This window comes from Syngnathus scovelli, chromosome 2 (assembly GCF_024217435.2).
Source record: "Syngnathus scovelli strain Florida chromosome 2, RoL_Ssco_1.2, whole genome shotgun sequence".
NCBI classification, from domain to species: Eukaryota; Metazoa; Chordata; class Actinopteri; order Syngnathiformes; family Syngnathidae; genus Syngnathus; species Syngnathus scovelli.
In genome coordinates, this window is record NC_090848.1 from 12,322,642 (window position 1) to 12,340,638 (window position 17,997).

The 17,997-nt window shown below is 40.0% G+C and overlaps 1 protein-coding gene across 1 annotated transcript in view; it reads left to right on the forward strand.

Annotated features, from left to right (window-relative positions):
- Positions 1 to 17,997, forward strand: part of LOC125989438 (cadherin-4) — a 158,817-nt gene that overhangs the window by 118,504 nt on the left and 22,316 nt on the right. Inside the window, exons 6-9 of the mRNA XM_049755822.1 lie at positions 6,249 to 6,404; positions 9,112 to 9,256; positions 10,930 to 11,102; positions 15,421 to 15,558. Of these exons, the coding sequence (XP_049611779.1) occupies positions 6,249 to 6,404; positions 9,112 to 9,256; positions 10,930 to 11,102; positions 15,421 to 15,558 (612 nt within the window). The remainder of the gene's footprint in view (positions 1 to 6,248; positions 6,405 to 9,111; positions 9,257 to 10,929; positions 11,103 to 15,420; positions 15,559 to 17,997) is intronic.

Below are 17,997 nucleotides of genomic sequence, written 5' to 3' on the forward strand. Positions count from 1 at the left end.
GTTTAATAGGAGATGAAGAGGACTTTATGAAGGAGATAAATAACAGCTTAACAAACAGCCTGTGTGTGTTTCCCCTCTGAAATCGGCCTCAGCGACCTCAAGAATCGACAGAATGAAGGAGAGCCAAAAAAATCTACATTCCGCAAAAGAAATAAAAAAATAAATAATGGGCAGCGAACTGGTGGGAAGATATTCAGAACATGAGGGTGTGATGGTGGCATAACTTGTGTATGTGTCTGTGTGTGTGTGTGTGGGGGGGGGGGGGGGTAATATTATTATAATTTTTTCTACCACTCCTGACTATCTATCTATCTATCTATCTATCTATCTATCTATCTATCTATCTATCTATCTATCTATCTATCTATCTATCTATCTATCTATCTATCTATCTATCTATCTATCTATCTATCTATCTATCTATCTATCTATCTATCTATCTATCTATCTATCTATCTATCTATCTATCTATCTATCTATCTGATCCATCCATCCTCTCTGTCTGTCTGAGACGTCAGACTGAGAGATAATGGGAGCGACAGAAGACAAAAGAACCTTTAAGATCAGCATCATTACCATTTAAATTCGTGTCGTCAAATAAATATCATAATTTTTAGTGAGTTGTTTGTATAAGCACACAACAGCACATGTTAGCAGGGAGGCGAGAATTACTACAGTAGTGCTGTCTTGTCCACTGTTATTAGGTGGGTGGCGAACGGGCAGCACTTCTGTCTTTATAGAAGCCATCAACGCGAGGTTGGTATTAGTGCAAGGCCAAACAACTACCTTTCGTTGCTTTAACATGCCCCTGTTTTTTTGTCTTTCTCTCTTAGTGCTATAATATCAGGAAAAGCAAAACTGAAGCATGTACCGTAATAACACGGTCACATTATTTTTGTCGGTCTAAGTTTCCTCATGTAAGTATAATGCTCTCCATTGCGGTGAGTTTCTTTACCTGCCAGCACACGGACATGGACATTTTTTGCAGTACAAAGAAATAGCGGCATCCCCATATGGTAAAGACATTATGCCCGAGTCTCAAAAGATAAACAGTAAAGCACCAGATAAAAATTTGCCAGTATTTTATAGTAACTTGTCCTTTAACTTTAAGGGTATCTGCCCAGTACTCCCTTGAGCTTTTTACATTTTTATCTGCTCTTCATTTCTAGGGGAAAAAAAGAAAAAGATTGTTTCCTGTAACACCCTATAAAGCTTTTACGTCCCACATTGTTCATAAAAACGGAATGATGCATGGCTCCTTTCACCATGCATGACATTGTGGCCCATGAGAGACAATGTTATGGTTCAGCAGGGCTTTTTTTTTCTAAGGTGGTTTCAACTAGTTGCTAAACATAATTTATGTCCTCTTAGCTTTAAAGAGAACTCTGTCTGAAGTGACCTCTGCCAGTTTTAATGTGTCTCAATCAATGTACTCGTATGGTGTCGAACAGCAATCGGCATGTCGTGTACATGATCCAGCGCTTTTTGATCTGGCAAATATGCATTGCCGTGACTCCTCGGCAAACACACGAGCATGACTGGCACAAACACGCGCACCTCTTTGCTCTTCCAAGTTTCATTTGTCAAGATGACAGCTGGACCCTCGCTGAGGTGGAGTTTGCCAAGCAGAATCCTATGCAAGCCTGCTTGAGTGAAGGCCAGAACATCCCTCGGAAATATTTTGACTCGCCAAGAGGCTGTGCTGCTTAGAGAGAGTGTATGTACAGTAAGTGTGTGTGGTGTGTGTGTGTGCGCACGGGTTAGCAGATTGGCCCTCAGTGCGAGCATGTGTGCCCGTGTTAATGAGAGATAGCAATGAAGTGGCGCATCGCTTCAATTTGGCAGGGAGCGAGCAGCCGCATTTTGTCACGCTTCCGGTCAACATCGAGCGTACCAACTGCTCTGATAAAACACCTTTCCTCGATACCACTCTGCTTTCACACGTACTATGCCCTTGGATGTCCCTTTAATTTGTTTCCTTTGCCCATTGCCCTAAATGTTTTTAATAACAGATGATTTGCCCAGATGCGCAGTCCAACAACCTCTAGCTCAGAGGTGTCAAACTCTGGCCCACGGGCCAAATTTGGCCCGCAGTGTAATTATATTTGTTTCGTGTAGACAAATTGTGCATCAACTTTGTGTCAATACAATAATAAGCAAATAGTCTTCACTTTTAAAAAATATGATGCTGCTATTTTTTTTATTACCATTCATCCTTTTAAAAAGTTTTTACTAGTCTCTGATTTCAAAACTAGTTAGTCATCAGTTTGTTGTGTAGCCTGTATATAATATGAGACGTATATACATTTATTTGGGTTGACAGTTATAATGGCCCTCAGAAGGAAACTATAATATGATGCGACAAAAATGAGTTTGACACCTAGCTGAGGTAAGAAAGTCTTCCTCCTGAAGCCTAGCTCTGCCTTTAACACGCTGGACCTATTTTTGTGGAGCCCAATGTGCGCGGTGTAATGCGGGTATGATAACAGCACAGAGAAAGCGTGGAAATATTTTTACCATTAGCTACTTCACAGTATGTCTACATTTCTGTGCCACTGTGTGGTGTGCATGGATGCTTGTATTCTGCATAAACAGGTGCACAGTGCTTATGCATGTGGCTTTAACAATAGTAGCCTCCTTCTATCCTTGAAGTCCCTGACGCTCTTTATTCTAATTACCCAGATTGGGTTTGCTGGGAAAGAAGCGTGAGTACCAAGGGGTCCTTGATTCTGTCCTTGTCCAAGCCTCTGGGAGCAACTTGGGAAGTTATTCATACATCCATCACATTCCCCTGTTTCACAATTTAATCAAATCCCCTAATGAAACAGGCAGAGGATAGAAAGCCGTGACACGAACCCTGAAACGCCACAGCACGAGGGCGGGGCCGCTCTTTGTGTGTCTCTACAATTGCTGCTTTATTTTGATTTTCTGTGCCCGGGAGAAGGGAGAGTCATTACATTGTTACCTCCGAGGAGAGTAGCACCTCTAATTTGCCGTAAGCCTGCACTATTACAGACCAGACGACTTTCATGCAGCAATAACAGGAAAAGTCATCGACTGCTTAACTTCCATGTCTCCATGTTATTCCGACTAATGCGAAAGATGGGCTTTTAATATAGTCGCATGCATCGCCTCAAGCTATTATTCGACTGGCACAAAGGCACATTGAGCGTACCCTCTTATCCAAGCGACTCGATAAATCGGAACGCATCTTTATTATTCTCTTTTTTATTTCCCGCCTTAAATATAAAAAGGTATTGTTCGGAATAAGGCGAAAGCACCGAGGTAATTAAAGTCCTGGTCTGTGTCACCATTCGTTAATCTTTGTTCACAAAAGCACCGAGGTAAAAATAGTGAAGATATTGAATTGTGACTCTTTTTTTTTTTTTTTGCGCAAGCTTCAACAATCTTCCCATTAAGAGTAGCAACAAATGGGAAAGCGTGTAATGAAAATTTATTTGAATCAGAAAACCATTTTAGATTCGAAAAATGTGAGTACATTAAATCATTCCTCTTGGAAATATACCATTGTCTGTTACTGGAGTCTATAATCCTCCCTTTGGCTGAAAATATAGTGGATGGCAATACACACTATATATAAAATCTGTCCAATAATGTTTGTATGCTGTATAAAATAAATCCTCTCCAAACATTGCTTCTTGTGAAGGGCACACTTGAGAGCAGGGCAGCCCTCCTGTGACTTGTTGTCCAATATCTGTCGCGTATTTCATGTGTCTGTCAGGCTTTAACATCCTGTTGAGGAAAACATATTCATCTGTTTGTTCCTGTCGGGGTTCATATTTTGTAGTAGTGTTGCATTTTAGAGCCGTGTGAGGTCTGACTTTCAGCTCCGTATGATTTTGTTGTCTGCGAGTGACAGATTGTCTCACCAAACACCAGATTGGCTCTGGTGTCATTCTCCAAAACTAGACCGCAACAGCCGATCGGCCTCGTCATAACAAAACGGTGTGCCCGTCTTTGCTTTGTTGTCTTTTCATTCCTCAGTCTGTCTGCTATCTAATGCCGATTGACGGTACTGTTTCTTCCAGTACTTGATTACGTAAAAGCAATAAAATAATTGTTTGCATTAATATCATCATTTGAGAATAATTAGCCATGAAATGTTCAAGAAATGTCAGCTTTGTGTTTTGGCTAAATGTGTGAAATCCGAACACCCACCATGCCTTTGGGATGCCAAATGGATGGACAACACACATATAATTGAGAATTATCCATCCATCCGTTATATGAACTGCTAATGATAATTGACTGAGGGCATCTCTCCCACAGAGACGTTGAATTGAGTGTCTAGATATTTCCCACACAACCCAAAATGAGTTAATGAATTGAAATGATGTCCCGCTAGCTGCAATTTTCAGAGATGACTGATAAGGTGCTACAACTAACTTGCTTTGACGTTTATTATTTGAACACAGCAGCATGCAAAGGACACGGGCGAAAGAAATATTTTGATGGCCCTGTGTAAAAAAAAAAAAAACAATGGAACATGTTGCAATCCCAACCCCAAACAAGAGTGCTTGAAAACAAGAGTAAAATCAAAAGGAACAGGAAAACCCCCAATGGAATTCAGGACTGCCATCACCTCCTATCTGGGCAAAATGTATTCTGTACCGCCGAAGCTAACGGACTGAAGTAATTTCATTTTTCATGCATGCTGTCTGTTCTCACAGAGACCTGAAGCAAAGCAAGTGAAAGTGATGAGAGAGCACAGCATAGGGGAGAGATCAGACGAAATGGGCGGAGGACCACTGAGCCAGAGTAAAGAGTCGGGAAGGAGGGCGGGGAGAGAAGTGTCGAGACAAGGCGAGGGGAGGAGAAACAGGGGTTGAGCCTCAAGCCTTTAAACGTATGGAAGTGCGATAATTGCTTTTATCTTCAAATGGGACTCGCAAGGAAGCTGGAGTTGGCTCTCTGGCCTGTTCTTTGTCTCCTGGTGGATTGAATTACCCTTGAGGATGAATTAAGTATCTCTCAAACAATCAATCTGTCTACAGTAAGTGAGGAGGGTGCACATTTCAGGGTTGAACTGCCACTAGCCTGTTTGTCAATTATCAAGGGTGCAGAAAACAGCCCATACACACCGACACAATTAGCACCGACGGGATATTGTGACAGCTCCTTATCGTCTCCTTCTGCACCGTGCTGATATTTCACCTTGGGTTGATCGGAGGCACAACTCGAGTTGCTGGCGATGAGAAGATGATAGGCAGTGTCTGTGATGGTGACAGGTATTTTTTGCACCAGCGTGGAGAAGCAGGATGACACCTGTCTTGTACGGGAACATGCTTCCCATGGCCTTATTAGTTGCTCGGGCTCCTTCTGGGCAACGGCACGTCGTTCCCGGTGTGGCAGACGAGAGGCTAAATTGGTTGCTCTTGTGATGAAAGACAACTTCAACGTCTTCTCTGAAGTGTGTTATTGATTTGGGAAAAAGGCTCACCGGTTTTCTGTACTTGTGTGATCACAAGCCCGCTGCACTTACCTGTGTGTAACAATCTATACTCTCTTCTACATTAATATGTTCACACCTGGTATTTTACTTTCCATGTTTCTGCCTTCTATCTAGTACATTCTCACAAGGGATTTTACAATATATTCTCAACCATGCCCTCAACATTATCTCATCTCAGTTTTGTTTTTAGCATTTAGCCTACATTTTACGATGGGCTTCACCAAGACGCTCAAATGACTTTGCAGCACATTGAAACGACGTTGCAGTGCAGTCAAAAATGTTTATTTCACATTGGCAATTCCACGCTTCTGTCCTTTTCCAGCCATCCTTGTCCATCTAATATTTTTCCCAGTATGGTACCATGTAGTCTGAAATTAACAGTAAATATAGGTTGATTTCTTCTTTTTCTTTCAAAATATTGAAATACACTTTTTGTTGCAAACAGATTGATCCCTGCGGCAGCACTAACGGAGTCCTTGAGCATGCGATGACTTGAAATGCTACTTTGTGATAAATATGTGTGCACATCAACATAACTGCTTTTTTTCCGCGAGTGCTTTCTGTGAATAATATCCAATATGAGGTTGCTAAGAATCACAGTGCAAGGACAGACTTATGAAACTTAGAGGCAATAGATCACAAGCTTGCCTTTGAATAATAAACACCTCATAAAGTTGTGCATACCGCACCAAAAGAAGTGGTAACCGCATGTGTCGTAATTTTCTCTCTAAATGTTATTTATTATGTATTATTCTTTTTGCTTGTGATGCCACAGATTCGTTCAGACCAGGATCAAGATATCTCCATTCGATACAGCATCACTGGGGTGGGAGCTGATCAGCCACCGAATGAGGTCTTCAACATCGACCCTGTGCTTGGAAAAATGTTTGTCACCAAACCTCTGGATAGAGAACATCGGTCGTCATATCATGTGAGTCCATCGAATCACACACAAGCACACACTGATAAATATTTGTCAGGATTTGAACCCAGCTGCATCGTACCGTCATAAAATAGTAATCGATTCATGTGGTTAAGCACAGATGCATTGGCTTTTATGTTCCAGGTATCAAAGTTAATGTTATCTCTTATGTAGTATGTAAATCACAACCATATTATAGACTCGTTAACCAAGCAGCCCTGACCTATTTAATTAGAAATGATTCCCAAAAGAAGCTCCAATCAATGAGCTTGATTTGCTGAGGCAGAGACTCCCTTTTGGTTGTTGGGAAAGCGGCCGTTGTGAACTGTGACTGCATGGTGAGACACAATAAAGATCTGTGTATTTTTATCTCGTGTTAACTTCTTACACTAGTTGCTGAAAGAGCTACACTTCTACAAGTTACACATATTTAGTGCGGTCAAAAAACTGATTGACTGTAGTTGATCTGTTTAACAAAATTTCATTTAAAAGATGGGGATAAGAAATATTGTGTATTTTGTTAAAAAACAGATTAAAACCATGCCACCGCATACATTCTTAAGAATTTTTTGTTGTAGTTGTATCTCTCACAATGTCTCCAAATACAAGACACTGTCCATTCTGCTTTTTCTCCTCATGTGTGTCATGATGACAACTATAATATGTATCCAGAATTAGATTTACCCTTCTTTAAAAGAGAAGTTAACCTAAAAAAAATGTTGTATGTGCGCCAAATTGTCTAAGCACAGCATTCTGATTCATATTGTGTTTGTGGATTATCAGTTATGCAATAAAATTCACCCAATTTCACCCACGTAATAATTGCCACTTGCTGTTGACAGAAAATGACAGCTCATAACCAATCACGGCTCATCTTCAGAAAAGTGGTGAGCCGTGATTTGTTGTGACCTGAGACCTGGCAACGGTGATGTCTATTTCAGTTGATAGCAAGTGGCAAAATGGCTGCCCCTGAGATGAATTAAAAAAAAAAAAGAAGTTGAATTTTGTCTGTTTAATTGTGCAGTCACAAATTAAACATTAATCAGAACACTGTGTTTTGACTAGTCGGGCTGCACAGAACATTCTCACAAAGAAAATTTTAGGCTTGACTTTAAAAATAATTGCAATCTCCAACTCTCCCTACTATTGGATTAAGAGTGCGCTCGCATGTGGGCTGGTGGGAGGAGAGTGGTCAGAGATAAAGGACCTGGCTCTCAGCCGCCGAGATGGAATGGCAGTGCATGGACAGATCAGACAATGTAGGGAAGAGAGTAAAGTTAAATTAACCTCCGGGAGACCTGGAGATGCAATTTCAGTGGAGGTGGAGAATAGAAGCAAATGGTGACGAGGAGAGAACGGGCCCTACTGGAGACGATCATCTCGTATAGTAGAAGAATCCTGCTGCGGATGCCTCTAATTCTATATTCCGCTGCGATGAGCCTTCAGGCGAATTCACTTATCTGACTCTCATGTTTCTGTCGTAGCCAAAAAGCATATTTCCCATCAGCCAAGTTCAGATGAAAGAGTACCTCAATTCTCCATACACGACAGCGTAATTAAAAGTGATTTCACCGATTTTATTCCGTCTTCCCCTGAGCCTTCGCCGGCGTTGTAGCTTTCATTCCCCGAGTTTTACCTCCCGTTTGATAATTCCACCTTGCTACATACGAGGGAGAGCCCTCGTATGCTGCACTGACGTTTTGATTTCTGAACTGACTTTTTGATTCCTGGTATATTTAAAGAATGGATAAGGCACTTTTATTCGGCAGTATAAAAGAAAAAAAAATATCACATTGCATGGTATCAACTCAACATTGTTTCCAGCAGACTGGAATATCACTGAATAAGTCATGCCTGGAGATACAAACAATCCCACTAAAGGTGAACCGAAGTGAGTCCAGCTTTAGAAAGAACCACTTCAGTCCGTTAAGTAGACCTTCACCTATCATGCGGGGCGGGGGAAATCCTCCGATCCCAGCGTTCACCTGATTATTCAGCTATCTACTCACGTTGCTATCCTTAACATTCGTCTTTTTGACTCGATTTCAGAGAAAGCAAAACTGTCAAAAAAGTATAGCATGTTTTGATTACTGGCGAAATCCACTTCCCTGATCCAAGCACAGCTGAGGGGAATTTGTGATGAGCCAACTGTGTTTGTTATTCCAAGATGCAAACAGGCAGAGCACTGTTAGCCTTAAATGTGATCCTGACTCAGACTTACAGTTGCAGACACGGCTTCCAAAAGAAGACAGAGTCTTGTTATACTTTCTACTGAGATAACAGCAACTTTTAGATATGAAGTCAGTAGACAACATATCGTAGAGCAGGGGTGTCAAACTTATTTTTGTTGCGAGCAACATCTTAGTTATATGGTTTCCCTCGTGAGGCCATTAATGACTTAAATAGAAACGGATGGCTACACAAAACAAAATCCAGTTCAACAATGTTCTAATTTATTTTCAATGTGCGATTGTAAACAAAAAAATTGTTTTAACATCTCACTGTTATTTAAAGTGAAGACAATTTACAGTTTTAATATTTTAATAAGAAACATTGAGTTGAAACACATGATTTGCCTTTGCGGGCCACATAAAATGATGTGGTGGGCCGGATCTGGCCCACTGGCCTTTGGTTTGACACCTGTGCCATAGATCCTCGGCACAAGTAACTCCCTGCATCAGCAATCATCGGTCATGATCGAAACGTTGTCTTCTAGCTCCGAGCACATGCTGTGGACATGAACGGAAACAAGGTGGAGAACCCCATCGATCTGTATATCTTTGTCATCGACATGAACGACAACAGACCGGAGTTCAAGAACCAAGTCTACAATGGCTCCGTGGATGAAGGCTCAAAACCAGGTACCAGTATGGCATCAAACAGTCAATCGAAGCATGATATGACAATTTCTTCCTCTCGCATTCCAAAACACATAAATGCACTGAGGACTCTTTCATTTGTCTATGTATGCCATGTGATTGGTTGTCTTCAGTGCACGCCTCGCTTCAAAGTCAGCTGGGATAGGCGCTAGTTCACTCGTGACCCTAATGAGGACAAGCGGTATAAAAAATGGATGAACAGACATTGTGCTATATTAGCAGGCTTATTGCTCTCTTCCTCTCACTCTCTTGGTTTCCGTCTCTGCTGTGCAGCAATGTGGTGTGTGCGCCATTCAACGAAACAATAATCATAAAACACAGAATTTTAGAATTTTTTTGTGCTCCAGTGGTTTCGGTGGAAGGCCAATTACAGACTTGAATTAGTTTGCAAATTAAAGAGTCATTACAGGGACTTAATCCTGTCAGGCACGGCTTAGGACGCCCGCACAAAGGGCTTGCGTTAAACCCCTTAAGAGTGCGGCTTAATGTAATTACCTCGCCGATGTGTGACGCATTCTTCATCTCCTTTCCATCTATCGCTTTATCTTCACAAGAAAAACGTAGGGTGAAGGACTGATTGTCCCTCCACATTAAACCAAATTGAGCAGGGGCCCATTCATTTTTTTTTCTTCTTCATCCTTCACTCACCTCTTCTACTTCTTGCTGTGAGGCCTCCCCCTGGCCCCGTCATTTACAAATTGTTGCTTTGAAATGTAATGAAGTTTGAAATAGGAGCTGTGGTTGCAATTATCCTCGGACAGGGGCCGTCACTACTGTGATATCACTATCACTGTCAATTACAACTGGCCATGGGAGAAGCAGGCAGAAATGGAGATTGAGTGGTGCGGAGTAATCCTCTATGGTTACAGTATGTCAGAATTGTTGTGGAAGGTAAACAAACTATTTTTTCCCCATATTTTAGGTAAAATAAACTAACGTTCATTCACTAGACAACCTTCCTCGACATTGAAAGGTGACCTGTAAACATTTATAGTTCAAGGTGTCACACTGCACTTGCTTGTTCTCTACAGTGAAATTATACCCTTTGACCCATTTAAATTTTAAAAAATGTAACCGTCAGAATTCCTTCCCATTTCTGGCAATTTAATTCGATGTACAAGGCATTGTCTCAGACATTTGCATTCATAATTTATCTTTTATAATTCACAATTTAAATTGTCTGAAAGTGAAAATATCACCCCTGAAGATGATGAACCTTGATTACTAATTTCAAGCAAAAGAAATCAATTCATTTTAATTGCCACACAAGCATAAAAAAATTTCAACTCGATATTTTTAAGGTTCTGTGCGCGTGGTGATTTTTTTTTTTCTCAATGTTGTCTTTTGTGTGTGAGACATAATAAAAACAAAGAAACAAAAACTCCCTCATTGAAAGTCGGCTCAGATAGAATCAGGAACAAAAACCTTGGTAATTATAATGATTCATTCATTGTCCATTTCTGGTATCTCAATGCTGACCTTCGCCGAAAGGTCATCCACAACATGCCCCGGTCGCAACTCGCCAGTCATTCGCTCTCACATTCACACCTATGTAATAGCAATCAGTCATTTACAATAACTGCAATTTTTTTTTCACATTGTTCCCCACTGTAGATTTTATAAATCATTCACACAATTCTATGTGACTCCATCAGGCACCTACGTAATGCACCTGTCTGCCTTCGATGCCGATGACAACACGACGGCCAATGGAATGGTGCGCTATCGAATACTGTCCCAGACACCGCACAGTCCCATTCCAAATATGTTCACCATCAATAGTGAGACTGGGGATATTGTGACCGTGGCGCCTGGTCTCGATCGAGAGGTACGTATTCTACCAAACTGTTGACTTTTTTCTGATTTATTTTATTTATTTATAGTGATAATGCATTCTCAAAATAAATAGCTTACACAATAGGTTTACTCCAAGGAAGTTTTTTTTTTTTTTTGCAGTGCCCAATGAGTCACATTTTTTAACCTCTTCAAATGTTGAATAATCATTGTTCCATATCTTCAAAATAAGAAGTTACTTGATTGCCTCGCCCCTAATCAGTGATTGCTTTGCAATTTTCTTTTGCAAGGTCAATATAGGTAACAAGAGTCACTCGATGGTATTCAGACCAAAGACTCGACCTCAAGTATTCAGACATGATTTTTTTTTATATTCACCAATCAATATGCGATTGAAATATAAATGTTTCTTTATTTTAAAATCTTCACCATGGTGATGACGACGATGAAATTATTGCATTCCTCATTCAGGAATTACTCTGTATCAGGGCCATACTGGTACCAAAATTCGGCCTAGAAATATTCAAAGGCGAGGACGTGTGTATGTATGTATACGTGTGTATAAATATATATATATATATATATATATATATATATATATATATATATTACTTTATTTATTTATTTATATTTTATATATATATATATATATTTTTTTTATTTTCAAGCCAAATGTTTACTTTCTCTGCACCATGTAGCTTCTTTAATTTCATGTTACCGAAGCAATCACATCTTTAGAATGTAAGCAACTTACCATAAAACACAGTCTGTTATGCGCTCAAATTGCTGACCCTTGGAATTTAGACATTTCTATAGTCTACAGCAGTTTCTGCACTTCACACTTTTGCACAGAGGTCCTTGTTATCAATTGGTTGGCACATTCGTCTTGTGAATTTAAATGTCATCAGCACGTGCCCGTGTGTGTGCATGTATGAGTGTGCGTGGGTGTGCGTGCGCGCGGCCGTGCGTGCGTGCGTGTGTGTGTGATCGTGGTGCCATTAAACTGGCCCTTGTTGACCTATCCGTCTATGCAGTGATTAATTTTATGCTGCAATAATTTTTTAAAACAAACTGAGGACTATGGTTAACGAAGCAACGAATAAGCAGCAAGTGAAGGTGACTTGGATATTATCTGTGGAAACTCACACAGGAATTTGATGATGGACGACTGTGGATTTTATAGTTTTGAAAATATTGCAAATGAACTTCACTTCCTGGAAATCTATGTATTTTTCTTCAAAAGCTTGTGATATATGAATGCTATTTTTTTTTTTTTTTTTTTACATCGAAACCCCTCCAAGATGTTAAAGGACATGTGGCTGTATAATTTTGAATGCACTGAGGAAAGTGATAGGTAGGAAATCTTTAAAAATGAGGATTAACCCCAAAATGTAATATTCTTCCCTTGCCCGTGCCACACATCACAATATTTTCTGCAAATCATTATGGAGTAATCCCAAAAGCTGTCCAAAAGTCAAGACACATTTTATAACTCCATACATGCAGTTTGTCCGCACTTTTTTTCTGAATACTGTTCTTCTCCAGTCAAATTGCTTGTGGAGCCATGAAAAGTTGTGACAAGATGTTTATTTTGGTGTTTGAGACTGTGAGACTTGTGGCGGTGACTTAGCCGTGAGACAGATCCTCCTCCCTACCTGTCACCACTGACAGACCTATTAACGACACATCACGCTACAGACGGCCACTCACGAGTCTGTGTCTCATGCATGTACGGTAAAGATAGAGCGCGAATAGTGGAGAAGGAATGTCCTTGACATCTGTCTGTCTGCAAGAAAAAAAAAAAAACATGTAATGACAACATCTAAACTTGATAAATGACACACCAGAAGATGCTGGAGGGAAAAGAAGATGAAATGAAAGACCCCGGCTTTAAAGTCGAGAGTAGATTTGGGGTAAATTTTAGATATTGAAGATAGGAACGTAATATGCGTCCAGTAGGATGGGGGCGGGACACGGGGTGAAAATATCTCCGCTGATAGAGCCTGCATAACCTAATGTGTAACCACAAACCTCCTGCATCCACTTGTTGTTTCACCATCCTAACCCCCATGGAATAGTTCTGCTTGGAGGATACACAGCTTTATCTTTTCGCCATCTTTTTAAATGAGTTGAATTGAATTCAGAGCAGAGTTACTTGAAGCAATTGACTTTTTCTCGCATCATGCATCAAGTATTCGCAGAAGCACACAAACCCTTTTCTGAAGTGTAATTTAATCAAAGCAAACAGTACAAATAGTTAATTCATGAAGTGAAACCCGTAGAAACAGACGGGCATCATGTCAAGAAACGTTTGAATCAGGTTTAGAGCCTTTGCAACATTCAGAGAACCTCTAAATTGTTTTTCTAGCTCGTGGGCTTCCTGTGTTACATGATCAAGATGGCTGCTTTTGACAGAAGCAGCAAATACACTTTACTTTCAAAATTAAACTTCTTTCGCACTCTATTGAGCAATATTTTTTTTTTATTTTCAGTGTCTCTATGAGATGGTTGAGGACAAATGAACATGACTCATGAACAAAAATCCTTGAATGTCTCAAAAGAAATTGTGAAGCTTCAAGCTACAGCGAGTTCATGCTATTCATGTGTTCTAGAATTGTATTGCAAAAATCCATAAGTAATTGAAAAAACGTCTTGATTTATTGCGTTCATAGTAAGCTTTGACCTCTGCTGTATATATTGAAAAAGGCAAACATTACTGGACAATGTGACTCACGCAGAAGAGCCAAGGAATATTTATTTGGAGTTTAGCTACTTTGGCCATTTTGTGTTGAACATTATACAAGTCAGTCAAGTTCTTTCTTAGATTAGGACAATTTTCTATAAAAGCTTTAATAAAATTTGATGTAAAAAAAACTTTGGAAATTTGAAATTCACAATAATGGCCTTTGTTGACCATATAATGTGTGCACCGAAGTAATTTTGAAAACTCATTTATTAACAGGTGCTTGGTTGCATATATACACGTATAATTCAGTTGCTATATGAATTACAATCCTGTTTTCTCTCCTCCAGCAATTTCTTTTTCGAGCAGATGAGAATTCTCCCGACCTGCAAGGGGAAAAAAAATTCCCATCTTCAAACCATAAACTTCACAACACACCGGTCCACTTACTTCGGCCCCTTGAAACCGTGAAACTTTCTGTGCTTCCTTTTTCCCCTTTCTCCCGATTCGTTGTTTGGGATTTTAGACTGTGCAAAAACAACAACAACAAAAACAAAGCAACAAAAACAACCACACAGGCTTCTATTTTTGGAAATCCCCATACCCTGTGCTTCAACTTTATCCCCTACTGCTTCTTACCCTCCACGACTGTGTACCTTCCTTGTGAAATGTCTCGTCCTGCTTTCCAAACTCCCACACTGAATCTCTTCTAAAAGTCTCCAATGGTCTGCCTTGGACCTTTAAAAGCATGTTGACAGTAATAGACCGCAGTCCTCCAGAGAAGGCTGAGGTTGCTGCACTGTTGTTGCTATGCTGAGAGGTTCAGAGGAGCTCGACATAATAACTCCCTTGTCTAATTAGTGTGAGTGCTGTGTACATGCCGTACGCTGGCTGATGGGACAATCAAGCACACACCACCACTAAACAAGACTCGCAAAGAAGAGATATGTGTGTGCGGGCATGTTTGTGATTGGTGTGTTTATGCACGTGAGGTAATGAGGGTGCGTGTGGAAAGTTCAGCATCTCGTCTAGCGTCAAACGCAAAAGCCCGAAAGAAGCTGTCTAACCTTCCTGATGTGGCGTCATGGCCTAATTGGGATATTTACTTCGTAATTAGCAGGTTAGAGAGACACTGGAAATGTAATTTGGAATTTCAGTGACAAGACGCATTATCCAGTCGGTCGTGGGGCTCCATCTTTCCCGCAGCCCATTAACTGCACCGTGGGACAGTAGGAAAGACAAGGGGAGGTAGAAGAAGAACGGTTGGCAAGGGAGGGAGGGGGCTACACATGCAGACGTTCACAAAATAGCTCTCATACAAAACTACAACAGCCACATTTTTCATTTTCCAGTTAAGTGACATTGTGTCATTCAAGATGTGAACGAGCATTTATCATTCCTAATTCTATTGCTCCACAGATCGTCTATTAATCTTCGTCTGATGTAGCCGTCTCTCCGCATCTGCCCGTCAGTGACACTGAATTTGGCGATGTCTCTGATAACAATATTGTGAGAAGACAGCTTGCAGATTGCATAAAGCCAAGTTTAGGAGGTTACAATACCGTCAGATGAAAAGCCTGTCATTGAGAGTTTTAAACACGGCCAATTTGTTTGTGTACCTCAAACTGAACACTAAGCACACTGTTGTCCTTTATTTTCACCTTCACAGAAAGTGTCCCAGTATACGATCATTGTTCAAGCCACAGACATGGAGGGCAACCTGAATTTTGGTCTCTCCAACACGGCCACCGCCATCATTACCGTTACCGACATAAACGACAACCCGCCCATGTTGACCTCCAGAACGGTGAGTTGCAGACTTCTGTTTGAAAGCAACTTTTTAAGCAAACTCAAGGATTTCTAGGTGTGCCTTATAATTCGAAAATCACGTTAAATGGAAATTATTTTTTGAAAGTTTTATGTTCCTACTAACAACCAAATAATTTATATAAGCAAACATGTCATAACAGTTGTTCATTTTCAGAAGACGTCATGAATGTCATTGAATATTTCCGAAGAGCATACACAAAAAAATTATCACAAAGTTGTTACGTCGTGTTCATGGACTGTTGTTTTGGAAATCAGCGGGGAGCATCAAGCAGATGGTCAGGAGAATGACAATGAGAAAATCAGGAAGACCGTTATTGTAGTGTATTAAGTGGAACAAGTACTATTTTCTCATTTCCTGAGGAAATCACACGTGCACACACATAAGGAAATGACTAATCCATATCATTGATTTTCATCACTACAAACACGGAGCCTGAAAAATGGTTAATGATTGTTGTCATAATAGTGATATTTAGAATAATGAACACATTAGACAAAGATGAAAGTTAAAAATGAAAAGTCTAAAGTAAAGTCCGTGTTGTGATGTAATATATCATATCGGCTTTGGGTGGGAGGCGTGATTAGAAGAAGCCTGCGTGTCAGTCCAGCTGAACCACCAATTATTTATGAATAAAAAACAAGAGATTTAGGGCTATTAAAAAGTGCGCTTCACTTTATTATGCTGTCTTTTGTGTTGTGCAAAAATCAATATTTAGTGGGGCTTTATGCTAATGTCTGGTCAAGAGCTGGAAAGCATAACCGATCGTACGTGTTGATTTTGATTGAACGTTACAAATGTTGTGTCGAAGACGCAAAGATGATTTGCTGCAGTGGACCGAGTCTGTCTCTCACGTGCGGAGAAGTGAGCAATGGGCCAGTTGGGCTTAGAAGGCGATAAGCTAGGCGGAATCAAGCAGCTCTTTGAGGTGATCACTCAGGATGTAGCATTAGCATTTAACCCCCAAGGCTGTTAACAATGTGCAAGCATGTGTCAGACATAAAGGAAATGTTCGGCAAGACGGTAGTTGAATTTAAAAATAAAATAAAACATGCACGGAGAACATGATAAGTAGAGAGTTGAGTGGACCACCGTGTTGTGGTTTCCAAAAGACGGTCAGAGGAAAAAAAGTGATGTGAATGACAAATTATTCCATCTCAGGAGCTATTTTCCCCCCCCCCCAGCGGTTGTAAATTAGAAGCCCAGGTCTGGAAACCCTCCTGTCCCTACATAAAGTGCCTACTGTGACGGCGGGTGCATTGATATTGGTGGCCAGTAAAAGATTAGTACTCTCTAACTTTTGCTTTTAGTGCATCTCAATCATTGCCAAACAGCAAAGTTATTGCCATCATGGTTACTGATGATCAAATTTAGCCGAGGTTAGTGAGCAGAGCAATTTCTCCCAATCGAATCGTAAATCAGCCCTTTTTGGATGGTAGCTTTGCATAAAAGTCATTTGGTTGAGAAGGCAAAGCATTATGCAAATATTTAGTGTCTGCTATAAACGCCACAGGTCTTGCAGAACATCGTTTGCCAACCTTTAATAAGCCAAGGTACACGTTTGAAAAATATCACGGTGCATATCTGGGAAGAAATGTTATGTGGATACATGACACAGGTTAATTGTACCTTTTGCCATCTAATGTGAAAAATGTTAATTGTTCAGCTCATATAACACAACAAAAATACAGTATATTTCTAAATAATACCATTTTGAACATTGTTACTATTTCGAAATCTATATCTTAACACTGGGTAATTTCCAACCAATCTGGCCTGTCGTCCAACTTTTGCCCAAAGTTTGGTGGACTTCAGCTCCCCACAGCCCTGAAGAGAATAAATGATTTAAATATAGTATGGATGTGTGGTACTACTTGTTTGTTTATGCAGACAGTGCACTATCATCCCAATGTAAAAAAAATACAACTGATATTTTTTTGGGTGCTGAAACAGCACTTTAAGTTGGAATATCTTTAGTGAATAAATTATTGACATTTAAAGCAACAATGTGGCTTTGCAAGTTGTTTGCCCCTAAACAATCTGCTGAGTTGCTTTTACTTATATGTTTAAGTTAAGGGAGACAATGCAAGAGACAAAAGCACAATTCGACTCAGCAAAACTTGAAATATTTTGTCAAATTTAAATTTTATTAAAGTTTATTACCTTGAAATTTTAAGTTGACTTGCCTTTGTGCAAAACTGAGTGTTAAACATTTTATTACCTTTGACAGTTGGGCTAATTTTGACTCATTTCACTTATTTTCCAGTATAATTTTATTTATGCAAACAATAAATCAATTAAATCCTCATTTTGCTTCTACTGTAAATGAAGCAGTTAGTCTTTGAGCAGCAAAGCTTTGTTGAATAACTGTTATTGTCAATCTTTGAATTGTGAGTGAAAATATATGTTAACTTGACG